Source organism: Aulonocara sp. 'chitande type north' Nkhata Bay, linkage group LG16 (genome assembly GCF_057382095.1).
Source record: "Aulonocara sp. 'chitande type north' Nkhata Bay isolate Kocher_YH1m ecotype deep benthic linkage group LG16, A_spYH_male_GT1.1, whole genome shotgun sequence".
NCBI classification, from domain to species: domain Eukaryota; kingdom Metazoa; phylum Chordata; class Actinopteri; order Cichliformes; family Cichlidae; genus Aulonocara; species Aulonocara sp. 'chitande type north' Nkhata Bay.
The window spans coordinates 28,162,191-28,181,524 of NC_141359.1; the positions used below are offsets into that span (position 1 = coordinate 28,162,191).

At 38.6% G+C, this 19,334-nt stretch overlaps 1 protein-coding gene across 3 annotated transcripts; it reads left to right on the forward strand.

The window, feature by feature from the left end:
• Nucleotides 1-208: 208 nt before the first annotated feature.
• ikzf2 (IKAROS family zinc finger 2) lies at nt 209-18,394 on the forward strand. 3 transcript variants are annotated; one of them, XM_086267214.1, is made up of 9 exons: nt 209-351; nt 1,648-1,730; nt 3,041-3,087; nt 7,648-7,749; nt 10,523-10,711; nt 11,526-11,693; nt 14,478-14,615; nt 14,941-15,069; nt 15,987-18,394. In XM_086267214.1, exons 3-9 carry the CDS (start codon nt 3,060-3,062, stop codon nt 16,796-16,798), a joined length of 1,566 nt encoding a protein of 521 aa, XP_086123340.1. In that variant the 5' UTR covers nt 209-351; nt 1,648-1,730; nt 3,041-3,059; the 3' UTR covers nt 16,799-18,394. The 3 variants fall into 3 exon arrangements, with proteins under 3 accessions (XP_086123340.1, XP_086123341.1, XP_086123339.1); XM_086267215.1 differs by lacking the exon at nt 209-351 and adding an exon at nt 441-745; XM_086267213.1 differs by lacking the exons at nt 209-351; nt 1,648-1,730; nt 3,041-3,087 and having other exon boundaries at nt 7,617-7,749.
• Nucleotides 18,395-19,334: the final 940 nt, after the last annotated feature.

Below are 19,334 nucleotides of genomic sequence, written 5' to 3' on the forward strand. Positions count from 1 at the left end.
TGTCGTCACAGGGATATAATCTGGCAACAGCCTTAGAAATAAGAGGCCCCTTGTAACCTAATCGATTGCCGAGCAGGGAGGCAGACTGGGTCCACACTCTGTGATCCGTTTCTCTGTGTCAGACCAAGTTCCCAGAATAGCAGCTCGTGCTGGTTGTCTGTGGAGGAGATGGAAGAGGAAGTCAGTGGTGGATGTAACAACTGTTGCTTTTGCTGCCGCTGCGGAACCATACCTGTCAGTCCGCGCTGCATGTTAGATGTCGGACAAGAATGAATTCCGTTTCAAGCCGAGACATTCAGTCTGGATCAGTGTGCAAGTTCATGGGATTATATAAACTCCTACGTGTTTAAGGTAAATTAAAAAAAGAGAGCGCGCGGGAGAAACCTTAGTGCGTGAATCGGTTTCCTGTTTGAACTAGGTAACTGCTTTGATATAGCCATTGAATTTCGTTCGGCTATCAATTGGCTACAGACGCTTCAGAGCTGCTAGGGGCGCATGTCTGCAGCAAAGGCAGACAAGGAGCGTCTGTCTGATGAATGGAAAGCCAGACGGGCTCTGCTGTAGACTGCGGTGATCGGATAACCTGTTGAATTGCAGCTGTCAGCCAGCTCCGAGCCTTCCAGGCAACACAGCCAGCAAAAATCACTTAACACGAGAAACAGCGCGTTGCCACTATAAGAACAAAAAGTCGCTTTACGGTTTTGCAGCTGATGGTTATTTCCAGAGATGCGCTGTTGCCAGCCAGGTATGCACTCTGTCCTTAGCTTACTACTTAACTTGCCTGATGATCTGCAAAATACACTTTTCTTGCCTTTTTGCTGTTTTTCTTAGTTTGAATATTTTTGGCTTCCTAAAGTAATCGTGCAGACAAAGTAGGAAGTAGTTTCAAAGTGGAAGGCCTTTATTTAAAAAGGAAACTGATAATTTAACTTATTATTATGGCTGATGGGACAGTGCCCCACGTTGGCTAGCGTTTGGACGCATTGCTGTTGTCGACTTTATCCGCCGTTTAGTTTGCCACTACATCACATTATTCCTATTGTTGGCAGCAGCAGCAGCAGCAGTTAAAACAGATGAAGCTCTACCGGTTTGACCTTGAGTCACATCTCCACAGTAGCTTTTTATCATTGCCTATTATCATTACCCGCGGATTTCCAGTCCTTTGGTTGTTCAAAATAGCTTGGCTGCTCCCTGTCGCTATGGCTAATTCCTTAGGAACCGGTGGATCCAGTTTGATCCTTCTCTTTCTTTCCTTACCAACTTGTTGAGTTTTCCACTTCTTTGTTCCTACTGCAAAAGTCCACGGGGTAAGACAAGAGTCGTGCGACTTCTAATGGAATGCTTTACAGTCACATCCAGTGAGTGTATAACTTGGTGGGGCAGCGCGAGTGTCGTTTTTTTTTAATGTGGAAAACTGTGCGGGACGCACGCAGAAGAAGCTTTTGACATTCACCTGTAGGACACTATCGACGCGCACCTCCTCAACTTTCCAATGATTTTTTCTGAGCTGACTCATGTGAATTAGAGGATGTTTTTCGCTTTTAGTGGACTGCTAATGAGACGTGTCGATCTAAAAAGAAGTCCTTTCTTTCGTATTGAGACATCCCTGGACTAAATAGGCATATTTTACTCTTTGTTTCATTAAAGGGAGGTGGAGACACCTTGCCACCCCCTCCTCCGTCCTTGACTGAAAGCACCAACTAATTTTTGCACAAGGGAGACTCTTGAAGGTAATTATGTGAATATATATATTTTTTATTCACTCCACATTACTTTCTTGTTTTACTTTCACGTTTCACTTTTAATTTTAGTGGCTTATCGTATATAAATAATCACTGTTTAAAAGAAATGGCTATGCCTAGTTGCTGTGACTATAAAATGGCCAAAGATTACCCCCATGTAGCTAAGAGGAGGTCTCATGTATGTACTGAGAAAATTGTGGCTGACTTCTTTTCACCAGTAAACTGTTATTAGAGTATCTAATATCTAATCATGGGAAATGAAAAAAGGGGATGTGGATTCTGCGTTTGTCTTGCCCTCTTTTCTCATTATTTAAGAGCTTAGTTGTATGTTCTTCAAGGAAGCCAGCAGCTGTGCAGTGATACAATGTAATGTTGTTGTGACACTCCACACGTTTAAATAATATCAGAGTTTTTGTTGTTGTTATGTGCTTCCAAATTCTAATGATTATAAAGTCACTTTGTATTTCTTAATTATAACATTTTTAGACTCAGCAATGAAAGGAGGTTGAGCGATAACGATTGAACCAAACTTCAGTTTCTAACATATAAAAATAAGAAATCCCATTACAACTTATTCATATGTGCCCCATTACACCAACACTCAGTTAAAAACAGAGCGTGCCTTACACTGCCCTTCTAGAAAGTTGAATGTCTTGTGTTTCGTTTTGAGGCGATGCCACTTATTGTGTTGGTTGCTTTGTCACTTTGTTTGGCACCAAAGTTCAAATTGTAACGTAATAAATTTTAGTGATTAATCTGTCAGCATGATGCACATTTTGGTTCATCTTCCCTTGCCCGTTTTGTTATTCGCTCAAATAGTTGAGGGGTTCATTTAACCTGAAATAAAGATAGGTGAAATGTATAACGTTTGTACAATGATTATGTAATTTCGTGGAAACAGGTGAATAAAGGAACCATGAAATCAACAATTCAACTTCTTTTTAGACAAGCACTCTTTTCATTGTAGAATGTGAAACTAAAACACGGCTGTTCACACATTTAAAATAGTTCACAGGGTAACTTGCTAAATATACATGACTACTTCTCTAAAAAGAAAACAGCACAGACCTATTGTTGCTGTAATAAACTTCTGTAGAGTGGAAGTTATACACACAAAGCTTTTTAGCTGCTGTGAATTGCAGTTAGTTTGCACATGCATTGCTTTGATCGTGCAGGTTTACGTGATCATTCATTGTGTCACTTAGTTTTATCTGTTTGTCTTCATCGTTAAACAAATGAAGAATTAAGACAAATTAATAATGTAAACGTTGCAGTAATATCTCAATTTTCTATTGCAGCACTCCCAGAGCCCTAGAAATGGAGACTTCCGAAGACTATCGTACTAGTAAGTCTTTACATGTATTATTTATTACATTCAATTGACACTGTGACCCATACATTATAAACAAGGACACACTATAACGCATATATTCAAATGCATGTTTATATTCTACTGAATATGAGAATAATAATGATTGCATCGTTATGAGAACTTTGACCTTAAAAAGTGGTTTTGAATTTCACAGTGAATCCAAAAATTTTCATTTGATTTTTAATTGATTTATTTTTAAACCATGAAAAAAAAACAAAGAAAACCCCAAAACATTTTTGCAATCACAACACAACATTTTAAGGGATTTTCCCCCAAGTGCAGCCTTTTTCCTGTTCACCCCTTAAAGTTAGAGAAAATGCATTAGCAACATCCTGTTGAACGAAGCCGATACTGGATATGCGCTTTGTGGTGCTCCATTGCCCTTTGCTGGTTTCCTTTGGGCAGGTCTCTTGAATATCTTCCCTGCCCCCCCCCCCCCCCCCCCTCCACACCATGTATTTCGCTTTGGTGTGCATATTTCAAAACAGGTAGCATGTTGTTGATGATCTGTGGGGACTTTTAGGTCTTCATTTGGGGTTTGCGCTTGCAGGAACACACAGGCGAATAGTCTTGGAGGTGGAAAAAAGAAATGGAGGCTCTTTTTCTCCCTGCCTGTCGGTGCGTCACTTCTGAAATAATATTTTTATAATTATATATCTTTCAAAAGGCATACATCTTTGGAGGATACTAGATGGAATTGTCATTGCTCCCATATATTTTGACTTTCTCCTAGGTTTGGCGAGGCACTGTGTACTGTGGGTGAAAATTTAGGTCAAGTAGTCTACCTTTGTGTCACACATCATCACAGTCTCACTCAGTACTCTTCCACATGTACACAGCTACCCTACTACACTAATTCTTAGCATCCCCTGTTACATATAAACACTCTGTTTACACGTTTTCCAAAATCTCTGGGAAACTATGTTACAAATATAACAAAAAAATTGAGTGTAGTGGTTTGTAATTCCTACGTTTAAAAAAAAAATACAAAGACAACGTATCAAACGTTAAAACGTTAAAAGGGAGACATTATATTGTTCTCATGTATTTGTTTGTTTTAAGACACATAGATTAATTTCGAACTTTATGGCAGCAACATATTTCAAATAATTTAGGAAAGCGACATGTTTACCTCTGTGTTGCATCCCGACTTCTGCTAACACTACTCATAACCATTTAGCATACTATAAAAAAATGCCTTTCTAGTCTTGCTAGATAAAAGACGCAACTTTCTCGATGCTTTGTTTTGCGTTTTAAAAAATCTTTTAACTGTCTATTTTTTATTTTATTTTTATCTGCAGCCTTCTCAACTTAGCATCAAGCCTCTTTTACTTCAAAGCCTCGCTGTTGTCATAAGTACAGAATGTCGTGTGGTATCGATTTGCTGATATAAGCAAGGTCTGTTCTGCAAAAGATGCTGGTTATGGTTATGCTGCAAAAGAAAACTAAAAGCAGAAAACTGTGTATAACACTCATTGTAAGAAATGCCGTGTGCACTTATGAATCCCCATATGGTTTTGCTTTGGAACGGCACACAAGACAGTTTTCCATCTCATTTCTGTCCATCTTATATGAACTCAGGTCCGAACAAAGTGCTAGTGTTTTTAAATCTTGTTTATATAGGCAACACTTTTTTTTAATTTTACTTTTTAAATTTTTTTTTGCATAGTAATGTTGCTAAACTGTGTTCCACAGTGATAGTGGTTTTCAGTAGTATCCTGAGATTATGTAATGATTTCCTCTGGGCACGCGAACAGATTTCTCCAGAGTCTGTAGGTCTTTCAACAACTCTCGATGTAGGATTTTGTAAGTGAAAAACCTCCCCATCTTTACTTCTGTGGGAGTCCAACTAATCTGGGATGTTCGTAATAGCTTGTCTTCTCCAGCCGTTTGTTGTCCCCGATCTTCCTTTTTCCAAATGTATGGCTGGTATAAAACTCAGAAATTGCCTATATTTGACAAATTGAATAAGTATGTATGATATTGACACTTAAAACAAGTTATAAGAGCAGAAATTCCATTTGCTATCCTGGGACAATGATTGGACTTTATAAGCTATGCTCACTGTGTGTTAGTGAAGTCAGCAATTATTACACCTACAAGTTTCATGTGTACACATTTGTTCCTTTCCATTTGCCAACACATTAAATCATGTCAATTTTGTATATTACTCAAAGAACATTTTCTTCCGTAAGATTAAAGTGTTTGATATCCTAATCTGTTCATACAGATTTGACTCAGCAAACCAGGGGCACCAACGCAAACCTCAGTCCATGAAAGCATACGTGTGTGTCTGAGTCTATTATTTACCCATACCCAAATGTATTATCTATCAGCCAGTAAAACGTTAAAAGTTTGTGTCTGCAAACTCACTGGTTGTGATATCTATGTATCTATGTATCGATTGATATAGATTTATATTTCAAGGGGATTCTACTGGATTCAGTTCAGTTAACCAATTTTCATTCTCAAGAAACCAGTTTGAGATGATTTCAGCTTTGTGATATGTACTGTGGTCATAAATGGATGGAAATGGTCAGTAACAATCCCAAGATAGACAGTGGCATTTAAACAATGCTCAATTGGTACTAAAGGGCCCAAAGTGTGCTAAAAAAATTATTCCCCACCATCACAGCACCACCACCACCACCAGCCTGAGTCACTGATATAAGGCAGAATGGAGCCACACTTTTATGTTGTTCAAATGAAATCGCAACCTATAAATCTGAGTACTGAGGCAGAAATTGAAACCTATAACTTTCCAATCATTTGTTGTCGAGTTGTGGTTAGCCTGTTTAAACTCTAGCCCTCCGTTTTCTGTTCTCAACTAACAGAATGGCAGCCAGTGTCATCTTCTACTCTACTGTAGCCCATCTGCTTCAACGTTTAACATGATGTGCACTCAGCGATGTTCTTTTGCATACCTTTTTGTAACAAGTAGTTATTTGAGTTACTGTTTCCTTCAGATTGAAGCAGTCTGGCCATTGTCCTCCGACCTCTGTCATAAAACAAAACATTTTTTACAGAGGACTGCCATTCGCTGGATTTTTTTTTGGACATACTGTATTCAAAGTCACTTAAATCACTTTTTTTCTCCTATTCTGATGCTCAGTTTAAATTTTAGCAGGTTGTCATGCAACATATACATATACATTGAATTGCTGCATGCGACTGGATTGAATTAGATATGTCTGTTAAAGATAGATAGATAGATAGATAGATAGATAGATAGATAGATAGATAGATAGATAGATAGATAGATAGATAGATAGATAGATAGATAGATAGATAGATAGATAGATAGATAGATAGATAGATAGATAGATAGATAGATTTGGGATTACCTAGATTACCATGGTACTGTTAGGTGTCTGACAGCATCTGTTACAGTAATGGAAAATCCTCCATGACAAATCTGGGCCACTCCTGTCTCCAGGACAGTATTGCCAAGGGATAGCCAACGTTGGTCACCTGAGATTTCCTCCAACCCCAACCTGTGCAACCTGAGCCTAGGCCCAGGGATTGTGTCTTGGACAGCATCTCCCAGTAAGCCCACTCAGTGAGGCTGTAACTACAATGGAACAATGCCACAGAAAAAGCTTGTCAAGTTAAGAGGAGCTGTCAAAGAGAGAAAAGATCTGACACAGATTTCTTTTTTCATGTATGCGGGGTCACTTTAGACATATTCAGAAAAAACAAATTGTAACAGTGCACCATTGTAGCAATTCACAGGAAGCATCTATCATATTCTTTTGATTTTTTACAGAGATTCCATAGCTGCAGCTATCCTTTTTAAATCGGACTGATAGTGTGGTGACACCACAATGGATACTTTACAGTATTTCTCACTGTGGCTCCTAAGGGGTCAGAAGGGATGTTTGCCTGTTGCTACTGCATTGTTCTAGTGACCCTGATGGGGCCATGCTGTAAGGGGATAAGGGATTGGTTTGCTCTCCCTCTGAGTGGACACCGGGCTATCCATAGCCCGAGTTCTGTACAAACTGCTGAGAGAATGCAATTTGATCTACATTTGCTGAACATTATAATCACATAGGTGGGTAAAAACTTTTGGGTAGTTTGGTTTTGCATTCTGGATATTGACTACCTTAATGACTATTCAAAATAGGTCTTGAAATAGATCTGAGTATGAAGAAATTAATCATTTTCAATCTGAGAAGGCAAGCAGCAGAAGGCTTCTTCATCTTATTCAGTATGTCAAATCGAGACATTATATTTATTTCTGTTCTATTGTCACTATATTTACCTGCATTAAGATCATAGACCAGAAATAAGCATGCAGTAAGGTCTGGTATTTTGCTGTCACAGTCTCTAATGTCATCCTCAATAACACCATTTATTTTTCTCAACAGCAACTTTCTCAATCTTAACCTCAGTCTTTGAAACCTTTTGATGTAACATAACCAATTTAACACAATCAAGAAAACTGGCATTTTTCACATAACAGTGGCATTTGTTGTTCAAGTACCGTATTCTACAGCACAATGCAGATTGCAGTGTTTCTGTGTCTCCCAGGTAACGGCAAATGCTCTCCTGGTAAGGAGAACTCGAGAATGTTGGCGGATATATCAGCACCTAATGGAGAGACAGTTCCTCAGGGTCCTAATTCCCCTGGTGGTGAGTGCTCAGTTATTAGATACACATTTCTGCAGTCTTCCAAGAACAGCTGTAGAATGAGCAGAGGCACTTTATCATTAAAAATCAGCATTAGATGATTCAGGTTGGCTATGCGTTAAGATATTTTTTCACAAAAAAAGTTTTGCAAGGAAACAAAGAATACTCTGTTTCCCATCAGTAACTATGGAATACATAACTGATACATTTATAATTGGTTGCGCCAGGTAAATTACCATGGCAGATGTGAGCAGATCAGAAAACAGATGCCTGTGATAATATTTCTGGTATCTTGCATGGAACACATGTTCATTTGATTTGTGTGGAAACTTTAAATTGTAAAAAAGTGGAGGAAAAGCCATCCAAAGCATGAAGCTAGAATGACATTCTTGTCTTAAATTTGAGAAGCTTCGTGAGAAAATTATCGAATAAAATATACCTGAAGACGAAAGCAGCGTTACCAAGGGGCTGTAGATTACACAGTAAAAGCTTGCGTGCAAACAATGTGCCCTGTTGCATCTTATATCATGTTGCACTTGGTCTGAAGTGTTGCTTGGTTCCTTTCAGCCTACTGACTTATATCTATAGATCATCTCTAGCAGTGTCACTGTGAAGCAGCAAAGTAAGAAAAGGGGAAACAAAGTAAGACAAGGGACCTCAGTGAAAAAAAGGGGAAGCTTATCTCCCACATGTTTAGAGATGCAGGGAGGTGGGCTGTGCGATGGTTTTCACAGGGAAATACTTTTCACCAATAAGAGCTGTTGTCATCGTCTCAGTTGCTTAACATGCTTGCCATTTGAGGTTTTGTTTCAAAAGAGTTGTGTTACTACTCATCATATACTGACAATAAGCACAAAGGGGTACAAATTTTGGTGCCAAATTTCTTAAACTTGCAAGCAAAAGCAGAAACCGTACGGGGGTTATATTTGTGTTATGCGCTGATTACACTCTAGCTGACTACATGACAGATTGAGGGATGCCTGAATTTCTTTTTTGGGGTTCGGTCACCTTCTCAATCAGTAGTGATCATGATTCTAGGTTTTCTGTTCACTATATGAAAATTCAGATAACTCATAAATTGAACGGAGACGTAGTAATTATAAAAAACAGTATCTAGATGATTTTCCTAGCTGTTTTTGTCATGCGGATTGTTTCAAGCGTATCCTCATCTGACCAATCTTTGCATTCCACTCTGCCACACTGGAGAGACAGATGTAAAGATGCAAGGAGCTGAATAGCAAGGACGTTCAGGTCTGCTCCGTGTTGCCAGGATACAGCTGTCGAAGACAGGCTCGATTGCAACTTGGGTATTGGGATAAGTGTTCTTCTGTACAAACTGTGGCATTGAAAAACATACAATATTAGATTGAACAATGCTGTTTTTGTATGCATATGCATGGATTCAATCACTTGCAATGACCACATTTATGCATATCTCATATTGGCCTGTGAGAATTAACTTCATGTCAAAGAGAACAATTACTAACTGCTGTCTAATGGGAGGCTTTAGTAATCCAACCACATATGCTTATATTATTGATTTTTATAAAATCCCATAATAAGATAGCCAGGATTGTTTAGTTGTAGTTGGATAATGTATACTCCTTGCCTGTGCAACCTATAAAGCCCCAAAAGCTATTTACAAGATTTTATGTAGTGCCTGAATGTTTTTTAAAGCACTTCAGGCTCATGTGATTTTTTTTAAATTAAAAATATAATTTACACAACAAAAGCTAACTGACCCCTGTGCATATTACTTTGATATTGCTACATATGACAGATGTACAGAGATCAAAGATATCAAATGTAATAAACTATAAATGTAAACACTTTATTTTGCTTGTTCATGGCATATTTAAGATAGCGTTTGTGTTTAAATGACTGAAGATGATGTTTTGTGATAATGTTTTGCTGTGTTGAGTTTGTTGATTTTATTCTATAAAGAGTAGAAGACCTTAGAAAAATATTACAATTAGTATTTTTATGTTAAATTATTGCTAAATGCTTGTAACCAATAACTAGAAACTAAGTGATACGTTTCCCGCCAGCTCAGATTCAGACACACATACATGCAGAAGCATGCAGACCCACACATGCACATGCGCACCGGTGCACGCACATGCACGCATGCGCACACGCACACACACAGATGCACTCATAATATTACACAATATTTTGCTTTTGCCATCCAGCCGGCCTCCCACTGCTATTGAGCAGCAGCCAGAGAAGGCCTCTGGCACTCCCTTTCTTCCCAGGGACAGCCAGAAACTAGACCAGCCTGTTTTATTCTTTTTTTTCCCTTTCTGTCTCTTCTTGTCACCATGTCAAGTCAATGCTATCTATGAGATCAGTTGGTATGTAAAAATGTTTTTAATTTTAATTTTAATTTTTTTTAATTATTTTTATTTATATTCTGTACCTCTAATCTTCTCTATCTCTAGCCTATATTCATTTTGTCTACAGTACATAGCAAGTCCAACACAGATTAAATCAGCCCGTTGCACTCCAATTCAGTTTACAGAAGTGACTCGGCCTTGTGGCTCAACCTTTACCTTCACCTAGTTCATCTCCATCCATTACAATTCAATCTGACCAAATTTATTGTAATGCATATTTACCTTTGACAGAGTTGTGTAGCCAGCCTGGGTTTGGGTATGGTTCATGATCGCTGTGGACAGCATTTGTATAGTAAAAGTAGATTTTTAACTCTCCTATACACCTAACATTTGCCGTGCCATCAGGCTCATCAGGATTGTACTATGCTTTGTTTTTTCAGAACTGACAATTAAGCAAGAAGAAGAAATCATGGATGAGTCTGACAACAGAAGTCCAGCAGTGGAAGAAATAGGCCAAACAGGGGAAGAAGGAGTAGCACTAGAGGAATCCATGAGTGGCAGCCCAAGCAACGTACAGGATGGGTTATCTGGGCCAAATGTGACAGCCGAATCAGGAAATCGATCAAACGGTACTCATTTTGTTTTTCCAAATGGCATTAAAGGTTTTTAAATAAACCTTTTAGCATAATTGACATATCTTTTATAAAACTCTTTGGAGATGAATGATCCACAAAGAATTTATCTTGTTCCGACCATTAAACCAGCAGGGGAACCAGCAGTTTCCACTCCTTTAGAGTGAGTCAGAAACCATTTGTTTTCCTCGACAGTGGGTGTGGACTGCCGTCTTTCTTTCTTTTTTCTTTGGTTGAAACAATAGCCCTGTCTTGGAATTATTATCAAGGGAAAAAAATATCCTTGGAATCCTCCGCAACAGGTTTCAGTTGACGCCATGAGTACTCTGGTTATCACAGGTCATATTTCTCTTTTCCATCTCCAGATTAAAAGTAGTCTAAAGTAGTCCATACATATATGTGCTTGTGTATTAGACACTGTAGCACTTACATTTGTAACTTTACTTCAGCCAAAAGTATATTTAATGCTAATGTTAATGCTGATTACAATATATTTTTGATTCCTTAAGAGTTTCCAGAAGAGAGTCGCAAGTACACTACGCTCATGTTATCAAGTTTTTGTGTTGTAACTATGTGATGTATTATCACGGTCAGAAGTTGTACTGAATAATTATTTTGTTTGTTGTTCATTGGCAACTACCAAGTTGTTCAAAGAGTCAAATACCATGTCATAATAATTCGAATGACATATTTTAAAATATTAAGGGAAAAAAAATCCAGTTATAAACAGTGTCTTCTTAGGTTTGTTGATACTTTCAAAAAAATATCCACAGTGATTGTGGCATTGACTTCCTGTTCATGAAACTCTCAGGAGACAGGCCGTTCCAGTGCAACCAGTGTGGTGTGTCGTTCACCCAGAAGGGAAACCTGCTACGACACATCAAACTCCATACAGGTGAAAAACCCTTCAAATGCCCCTTCTGCAGCTACGCCTGCCGGAGGCGCGATGCCCTCACTGGTCATTTGCGCACTCATGCTGGTAAGTGTTCTCCTCCTCAGCCCCTTTTCTTCCCTTTTTACTTGCCCACTTGTGCTAACCAGAAGAGACTTTGTGTGTATATATATCTACATATATATCTATATATATATATATATAGATATATATGCAGTCGACATAAGCATTCGATATTGAGGTACACTATTTTAAAAAGCCCAAACCCTTTCAACATACTATTAACCTCTTAGGTAGTATTTATGCTGGCTGGTGAGGCCATACCTTGTCTTTTAGATAGATTATGTCTTCTTTTTATCTGCGTGTTATATACGGCACAGTGAGTGCTTTGTGGTTAGGTACCAAGAAACACGCTGTTCCTTAGTCGCTAAGGAGGAAACTATCTGTCTGTTGAGAAACACATGGGGAGTGCTGGCTGTATCAACTGTAACCCACTTTCCTATATGAGGATGTGCTCTCCCTTTTGTTGCGCCTTTGAAATCAAGGTCAGACAATACCGTCATTTCTGTCTGTGATGCCCCGCAGGGTTTACTCATATATAGTTCTCTTTGTTAAAGCTAACTTTTGTGCTTATGTGTATGCCCATATGTTTATGTACAGTTTCGTGTGCGTGCAGGTGTAATTTTGCTCTTAGAAATCCTTACTTACATGATTCCTTTACACACATCTTATTTATTTTTGTCACATTTGTCACCTACCTTCATTACCATTTTCTTGGTTACACTTCTGTTGATCTGAATTTGTTTGTCCTTTCGTAGACTCTAAATTTGACTCTTCCGAACATCGATTTGGATATTTGACCGACGTGTGTAATCTTGACTCCCTCCCTCTCTGTGTTCGGGGACTATTCATTATACGACTATTGGAATCCTGGCATTTGTGGTTTGGTGCCCTGCCAGGAAGAACAGGTAGAAAGAAAAGAGAAATACAAAGCTTTGACAGAGAGGTCAGATGATGAAAACGGAAGACTACGGTGAGAGACAGTGAAGACAAAGGCTAGATTAAACCTTATACTGGAAGATGACATTTTTCATTCAGGCACAGTTGATTGGTAAAATAGTAATGCAGGAAAATCAGGTGACAGGGTTTTATATTATTTAAGGTCTAAATTCAAACAGGTTTTTATTTATTATCCAGATGGCGTCAATAAAGTGGGTCTGAGTTCACAGTGGACTGTTTGCATGAATAAGAATAGCACCTGTAATGTGTCCACTCAACATCTGTGCAAGATTGTGTGCGGGTGGTTATATAAATATGAAAAAGTAATGAAGCCTATGTAGTGTGAGTGAGAATCTGTATAGCCACTGAGAACAAGGGAGTGAGTCTTGTTGACTGAATACTGCCTACTCCACTGTTAGAGTACCACACGGCTGGAAAGCAAAGGCAATTATTTCCATGATGACGTTTCATTTTGAAGTAACTCTTTCATTACCAAAATGAATATTGCTGAGATGACCCTGCATATACACCACACTTCCACACTACCCACACTTTGATAATATTGAAACCTTTTGTCATTATGCAGTACTCTTGTAACTGTTCATACTCAGAAAAAAAAGATAATAAACCCCAGTTTCAAGTTCAGCCCATACAGTGTCATTCACAGACCACAGAAGTACTGAATGACATATACGGCAGAAAAAAACTATTATTCTTTTAAATGATTCACGCAAGAAATGTAAGATTGGCCATGACTGGTCATGTCATTGTGTAACAAGTGGGTTTTATTTCATTCACATCATCAAAAGGAAAAGTCCAGCACAGACAGCGTAACATTTGGAAACTTTTCTTTTTTTTAATAACTCCACTCGCCTTTTCTATGTGAGAAAGAGTACTTCTGTTAACATGTGAACTGTCACCTAGCTCTAAATGTGTGTGTAGTTTGTGTGACTGCTCGTATGTGTGTTACAACCTCCATGCTCAAAGTGAAAGGTTTTGGGTTTCTCTGTTCTCACAGTGAAAAGAGCACTGGATCACATCTTCTTCTAGTAATACTGTCACCATGAGTCTACATCACTTGGCCAAAGGTGCCATGTTTGTCATATTGGTTAGCTGTTGTGGTCTTCAGTTCACTTCATGAGTCATTCTAATTTTGAGAATACTCTGACGCAGGACTCAGATCTTTCCCTCTGCAGTGTCTGGGATTTCGCTTGTTGAAGCATGTTGCAATTATTATTTTTTTTAACCATTTTTGACTCAACTTACGTGTTGCTCACAAGTAAGCTGATAACTAACTGCCCGGATAGTGTACAATAACTTCTTTAAACAACAGAAATCACCTCCAATAATTCATTGGTGTGTTGAATGCTTGTTGAAGCAAACGTGACGTATAAAAGGAAATGAGTGGACTAAGACAGATGTAAAGAATGAGTCTTTATATTTTCACTTTTCTTCGTAGGAAGGAATCTAATTAAATAGAACAATGAATCACACTCCACCTCCATAGCAGTTTAACCTGGAGTTAGTTTCCTACCGCCACAATGGGATGCATGATCAATTCCATTATTTACTCATGCTATGCCTCTGCAGTGGGAGTTTGCTGCACAGACCAAAGCGTTTTGAAATGCAGACTTTATGGCGCAACAGTCTTGGTCGCCCACAACTTGTGTTTCTGTCTGGCAATAGTTGTGTGGAATCACACTAGTAGTGGAACCTCCATGATCTCAGAAGCTTGGTCTTGGTTTGTTTGTACTACTTACTGTTCACAGTGTGTACTACTACGCACCACCTAAATACTGCGGCACTGGATACTGCCCACTCTCTGTCTACAGCGATGAATGAAATTAATAGACTGAATGTTTTTGCTTTTAGTCGGCAAACCGCACAAGTGTAACTACTGTGGGCGGAGTTACAAACAGCGGACATCTTTAGAGGAACATAAAGAGCGTTGCCATGGTTACCTGCAGGGTATCGGCTTGGATCCTAATGTCAACAGTGGGCCTTACACAGGTAAAAATAAATTCACTAGAATTGAAACCAGTAAACGTACATATAATACAGTAAAGTTAATTCTTGAATGAACTGGAAATAATCCTTACCATTAAGCACTAATGACTGATATATTATTTTGCGCAACTTTTGCTATCTGAGTATACTTACAAAATACTCAGATAAGTTATTTATTTTGCAAATAATAATAATATAAAGCTGCACTTGCCCTAAGCAAAATTCATCTTACTTTTATTCTAAACCCGATCATTTCTTCATTTATTTTTCCTTTTAAACACCCAGCTGTATTCGTGCTCCTTCTTATCACCTGTTCACTCCTTTTAAGGTGACGTTCCAAAAGAGCCAAGGCCCATGCCAGAGCCCACCATGGCCACCTTTGATCGGCCACCTGTTATTGAAAGACTGCATAGCAATGTAGGCAAGAGGAAGAGCACCACACCTCAGAAATTTGTGGGTGAGTCATACATGCATTTCAGACATAGTCAGCAAATCGACTACTCTAATTACCACGAAGATAAAAAACAAATGTTTCATATGATGTTTTATTCAGAGGAGTGGGGTGGGAGGGGGGGGAGGAGGTTGGGGTTTAGCAGTTGAAGTACCAACTGAAATAATTTGTTGTATTATGTTCTGCATGCAGTGATCTTTTTTACGACTCTGACCTACAAAGCATGCCTATATGCTGTTGTTATCATCTAAATATATTATTGTTCAACAATGAATTGATTAATTTAATTGGTTTATAGGAGTCTTGCAAATGATTTTACTTGAGCATTAATAACATGTTATTGTTTTTATCAGCTTACCCGATTTTATTTTTTGAGCTTACTTAGTTTGATTTGTCTTCCCCTTGTTCCATAGTTTTGCATTATATTGTATTATATAATATCACACAATAGCTTTGGCCTACAGTTTTTTTTTAATTTGCCACACTATTAGAAGATGAGATTGAGCAACTAGAGCAAGCTGACTGAGAGGCAAGGAAGTGTTTTTTTCACTCTGTGGTTACGTACACCTGTAACTTTGCCATTGCTCTTATCGAGAGAAAACAGCTTACCGCATCCCTGTTCTCGAGGGGTTAAACACTGCAGTCGTAGATGGATGGGGCTTTCCACTCATTAGACTCAAACATCATGCACAAAATGTGAAAAACAAGTTCAAAATATCACCAAGCCATAACATTCACTGTCTAGAATGGAAATTACAATCAGTATTTGCATTTGTACATATTAATTTTCCTTCTTGACTGAAGATAAAAATAAGAGTATTTTTGCCACTTATGCTGCTGCATCTATATATATATCTTATTTTAACAAGAAATTGCCATCATCATTATTTACATGCAGTCATGAACTACTCTGCTGTTTACAGGTGAAAAGATGCCTCGCTATAGCTATCCTGATATGAGCTATGACATGGCTGTTAAGTATGAGAAGCAGTCTGAAATGATGCCACCCCACATGATGGACCAGGCTATCAACAATGCCATCACATACCTGGGATCAGACACCCTACGCCCCATGCTCCACCATCCAGGTCCTCCACTTTCTATGGCTGAGGTGGTGCCTATTGTGAACCCACTCTTCCCCCATGTCCTGCCACTGAGCCAACGAACAGAACGTTCAGGAAACTGTGACACACTACCAACACAGCCGCCTCAGCCCCATGAGTTCCCCGGTCATCCCACCTCAAATGGCCCCACTGGTTTAACAAGGCCAGGTAAGCATCCCCAACAAGGGCAAGAGGAGTCACCCAGCAACAGTGGTGTTGAATCTGCTGACTCAGCTCGCAGCAGCCCTCAGGAAAGGCAGGGATACCATGGCAGCAATGCCCCCGTGGGCCTCAGGTCTCGTGGCAGTCCAGCAGTGGTCTTTTCAGGTGAGCGGATGAGAGATGCATCACCTAGAAGTGGGGCAGGATTCGGGGTTGGGATAATGCGACTGGCAACAGAGAGGCCTGTGAGCCAGGAAGGGATACGGGTGTTTGGACGGGAGGGCCAGGAATTAAGGGCCTTCCAGTGTGAGCACTGTCGAGTGCTCTTCCTGGACCATGTCATGTACACCATCCACATGGGTTGCCACGGATACAGAGATCCACTGGAGTGCAACATCTGTGGTCACCGGAGCAAGGACCGCTATGAGTTCTCCTCTCACATAGTACGGGGTGAACACACCTTCCAGTAAGAGGATGGGTAGAAAATTGAGGGATAGACAAAGAAGTGAAAGGAGCAATACCCTGATATCCGTCCTTATCTCCTCTGAGACTGCATTGTTGAATGGCATTGTAGACAAGTGTAGCACAATCACAGACTTTCTTTTTAAGCTACTTATTGCGAATCTGAACAGTTTAACAATCACATGAAGGTATGGGCCAAAGACACATTTTGTACTATTTAATTGCGATTAATGTAAAGGAAGGACTTTTTTTTTCTCAAAATCTTACTAGATTCTATATTAGAGCAGCTGTCAAAGGGCATTGACAAGTGTTTTTCTTTTTTTCATTTTAGTCTATTCTGAAGTATATTCTTTTGTCTTTTCCCTCTCATCATGCTTTTAACCGTTTTCATTCTGAAGACATAATGCATGCATATAGATGGTATATTAGAACTTGTTTCTGCCCTGTGGGCTCAGTGTGGTTGATAAAAATCAGTTTCAGATTACTAGACAAACGTCAAGGCTGCAGGTGGTGTATAATGTCACTAAAAAACATCACTATGTTTGACAAAATAGTAGCACTTATTCATTATTGTACTTATAAAAAATTTGATCATTGATGCTATCAGATGTTAGTAAATATACTGAATGCATTCTGGTTCTATTCTCAGTGGGTATGCAAGTGCATTGCTGCCTAGATTTAGAAAATGCTATTAGCCCCCATAAATATATATACACCACCTTATCACATTTTGTAATTCAGAGTAAATTGTCTTGCATATCATTATAAACAATGATAAACAATGTGATTTCCTGTGCAAAAGCTCAGGAGAGTCTTTTAGCTATTGCTATCTGCCTATCTGATAATGAGCAGTTGAAAATATTGAAGGCATTATTATTGTATTATGTTACTTTAACTCTCTGCAAATGGTGCATGTTTTAGCTTACCATATCATACCACCCATGTTTTTCCATCTCTCAGGGGCTTGTAAAGCATTTGTGAACCATTAGCGCAGATAAAGAAAACCACCAACTTCCTGTTGGTGGCTTGTCTATTTTGTAATTTTAAAATCCTGCCAAATAAAAAAGAGACTATCTAAAGCAACATATGAAAATGACTTTAGGGCAGTGTTTAAGCTGGTAAACATAGTTGAAATATCTTGATTGGGGGAAAAAAGTGTTCTCCTCTGTTTAAGAGAAAAACATGTTGAAAAGCACAATGTCTAATGTGTTCTTGAGGTTGCTTAACAGAACACTGGAAACACAATGAATTATCTCAAATATTTATCTAAGACAAATTTCAGTTTGTCTTACATTTTGAAATGATCCTATTTATAGTTCATGAAACTGAAATTGTTGCTTATATTGAGACATATTTTTCTCTGTTATAATCAGTCACCATTTAAATGCAAGAGGACATAAGAAAAATCACTCTGAAAGTTAAACATAAAAACTGTTGCCTAGTCATTCTTGTTGTATCTGTGACTTTTAAAAGTTCCGTTGAGGGCGTCTTTTTTTCAATTGTTTTCTTTCTCTACACTTTCAGGGTAAGATGTCCAAATACCTTTTTAATTTCCTTTGTACTTCTGCGGAATACTACTGTGTCCTGTTGACTCAGACATTGTGTTGCTTTTTTTTTTTTTTTTTTTTTTTTTTTTTCTTAAATTGTGTTGCTTACAGTTTGAGTACACTGCTATATTCTTAAACTTTGAGTATAAAAAAAACAACTGTCAGAAATGTTGTCCACATGGACAAAAAAAGCATGATGGTGGTATAGAAGCCCTTAACAATCTTGAAGTCATTTAACTACCTGGCTGCAGTATGATTCTTTATGGCAGTGGATACCAAAGTGACAGCACTGGATGTTCTCTATTGTACCTCACTTTGTGCTTTACTGTATGCCTTTCCTTTTGATCTAATCCACTTTTTGAATTAATTGGGATGGTCTGTCTGTCTGTGCATGTGTAATATATTCTTTCATCCTGTTTGTAGACATGACTAATATGGGGAAGTGTATTTTTTTCTAAGGCTAAATTCCTAAAATTGTCATGTGATAATATGGTATTATCGACCTGATCTTGTTTGTTTAAGGCTGCCCCTTCTCCGCTCCTCATAAGCCCCATCTCCCACACAGATACACACTAATGTCTGTTCCTCTTCCTCATTCTCTGAATGTTACTCTTTGCATCGCCATAATGTCACCAAATTCATGTATGACCTTTTACAAAGGGGACCACGAAAGAGAAAGCATGAGCAGGAGGCGGAGTTAAAGAAGCGTACCACGTACTACTACTCTGAAGGCTCTTTTGATAGTTGTAGCATCCCAAATCTATAGAGTAGGAGTATTACAACCTCCGAACTCGCTTGTCCATCATTTAGCAGTACATTGTCAAAGCCAGTTCTTTCAAAGTTACTGTCTCTGCTGTGAAAGGACTCCGATAAGACTGTGCTTGGTACAGTTGGTCATGCACTTTATGTCTCTTTAAAGCAGAAATGTCAAATGTTTTCTAGTTTTAATTTTTAAGTGTTGTGACTGTTTCAAACGATCATTGTCAGAACAAAAGTT

Excerpts from the sequence above, each read along its gene's own strand:
- ikzf2 (XM_086267213.1), top strand. The coding sequence starts at position 7,617 with ATGCAGATTGCAGTGTTTCTGTGTCTCCCAGGTAACGGCAAATGCTCT. Across the intron at positions 10,712-11,525 it reads ATCAGGAAATCGATCAAACG|GAGACAGGCCGTTCCAGTGC; the intron begins GTACTCATTTTG and ends TGAAACTCTCAG. Across the intron at positions 11,694-14,477 it reads TCATTTGCGCACTCATGCTG|TCGGCAAACCGCACAAGTGT; the intron begins GTAAGTGTTCTC and ends TTTTGCTTTTAG.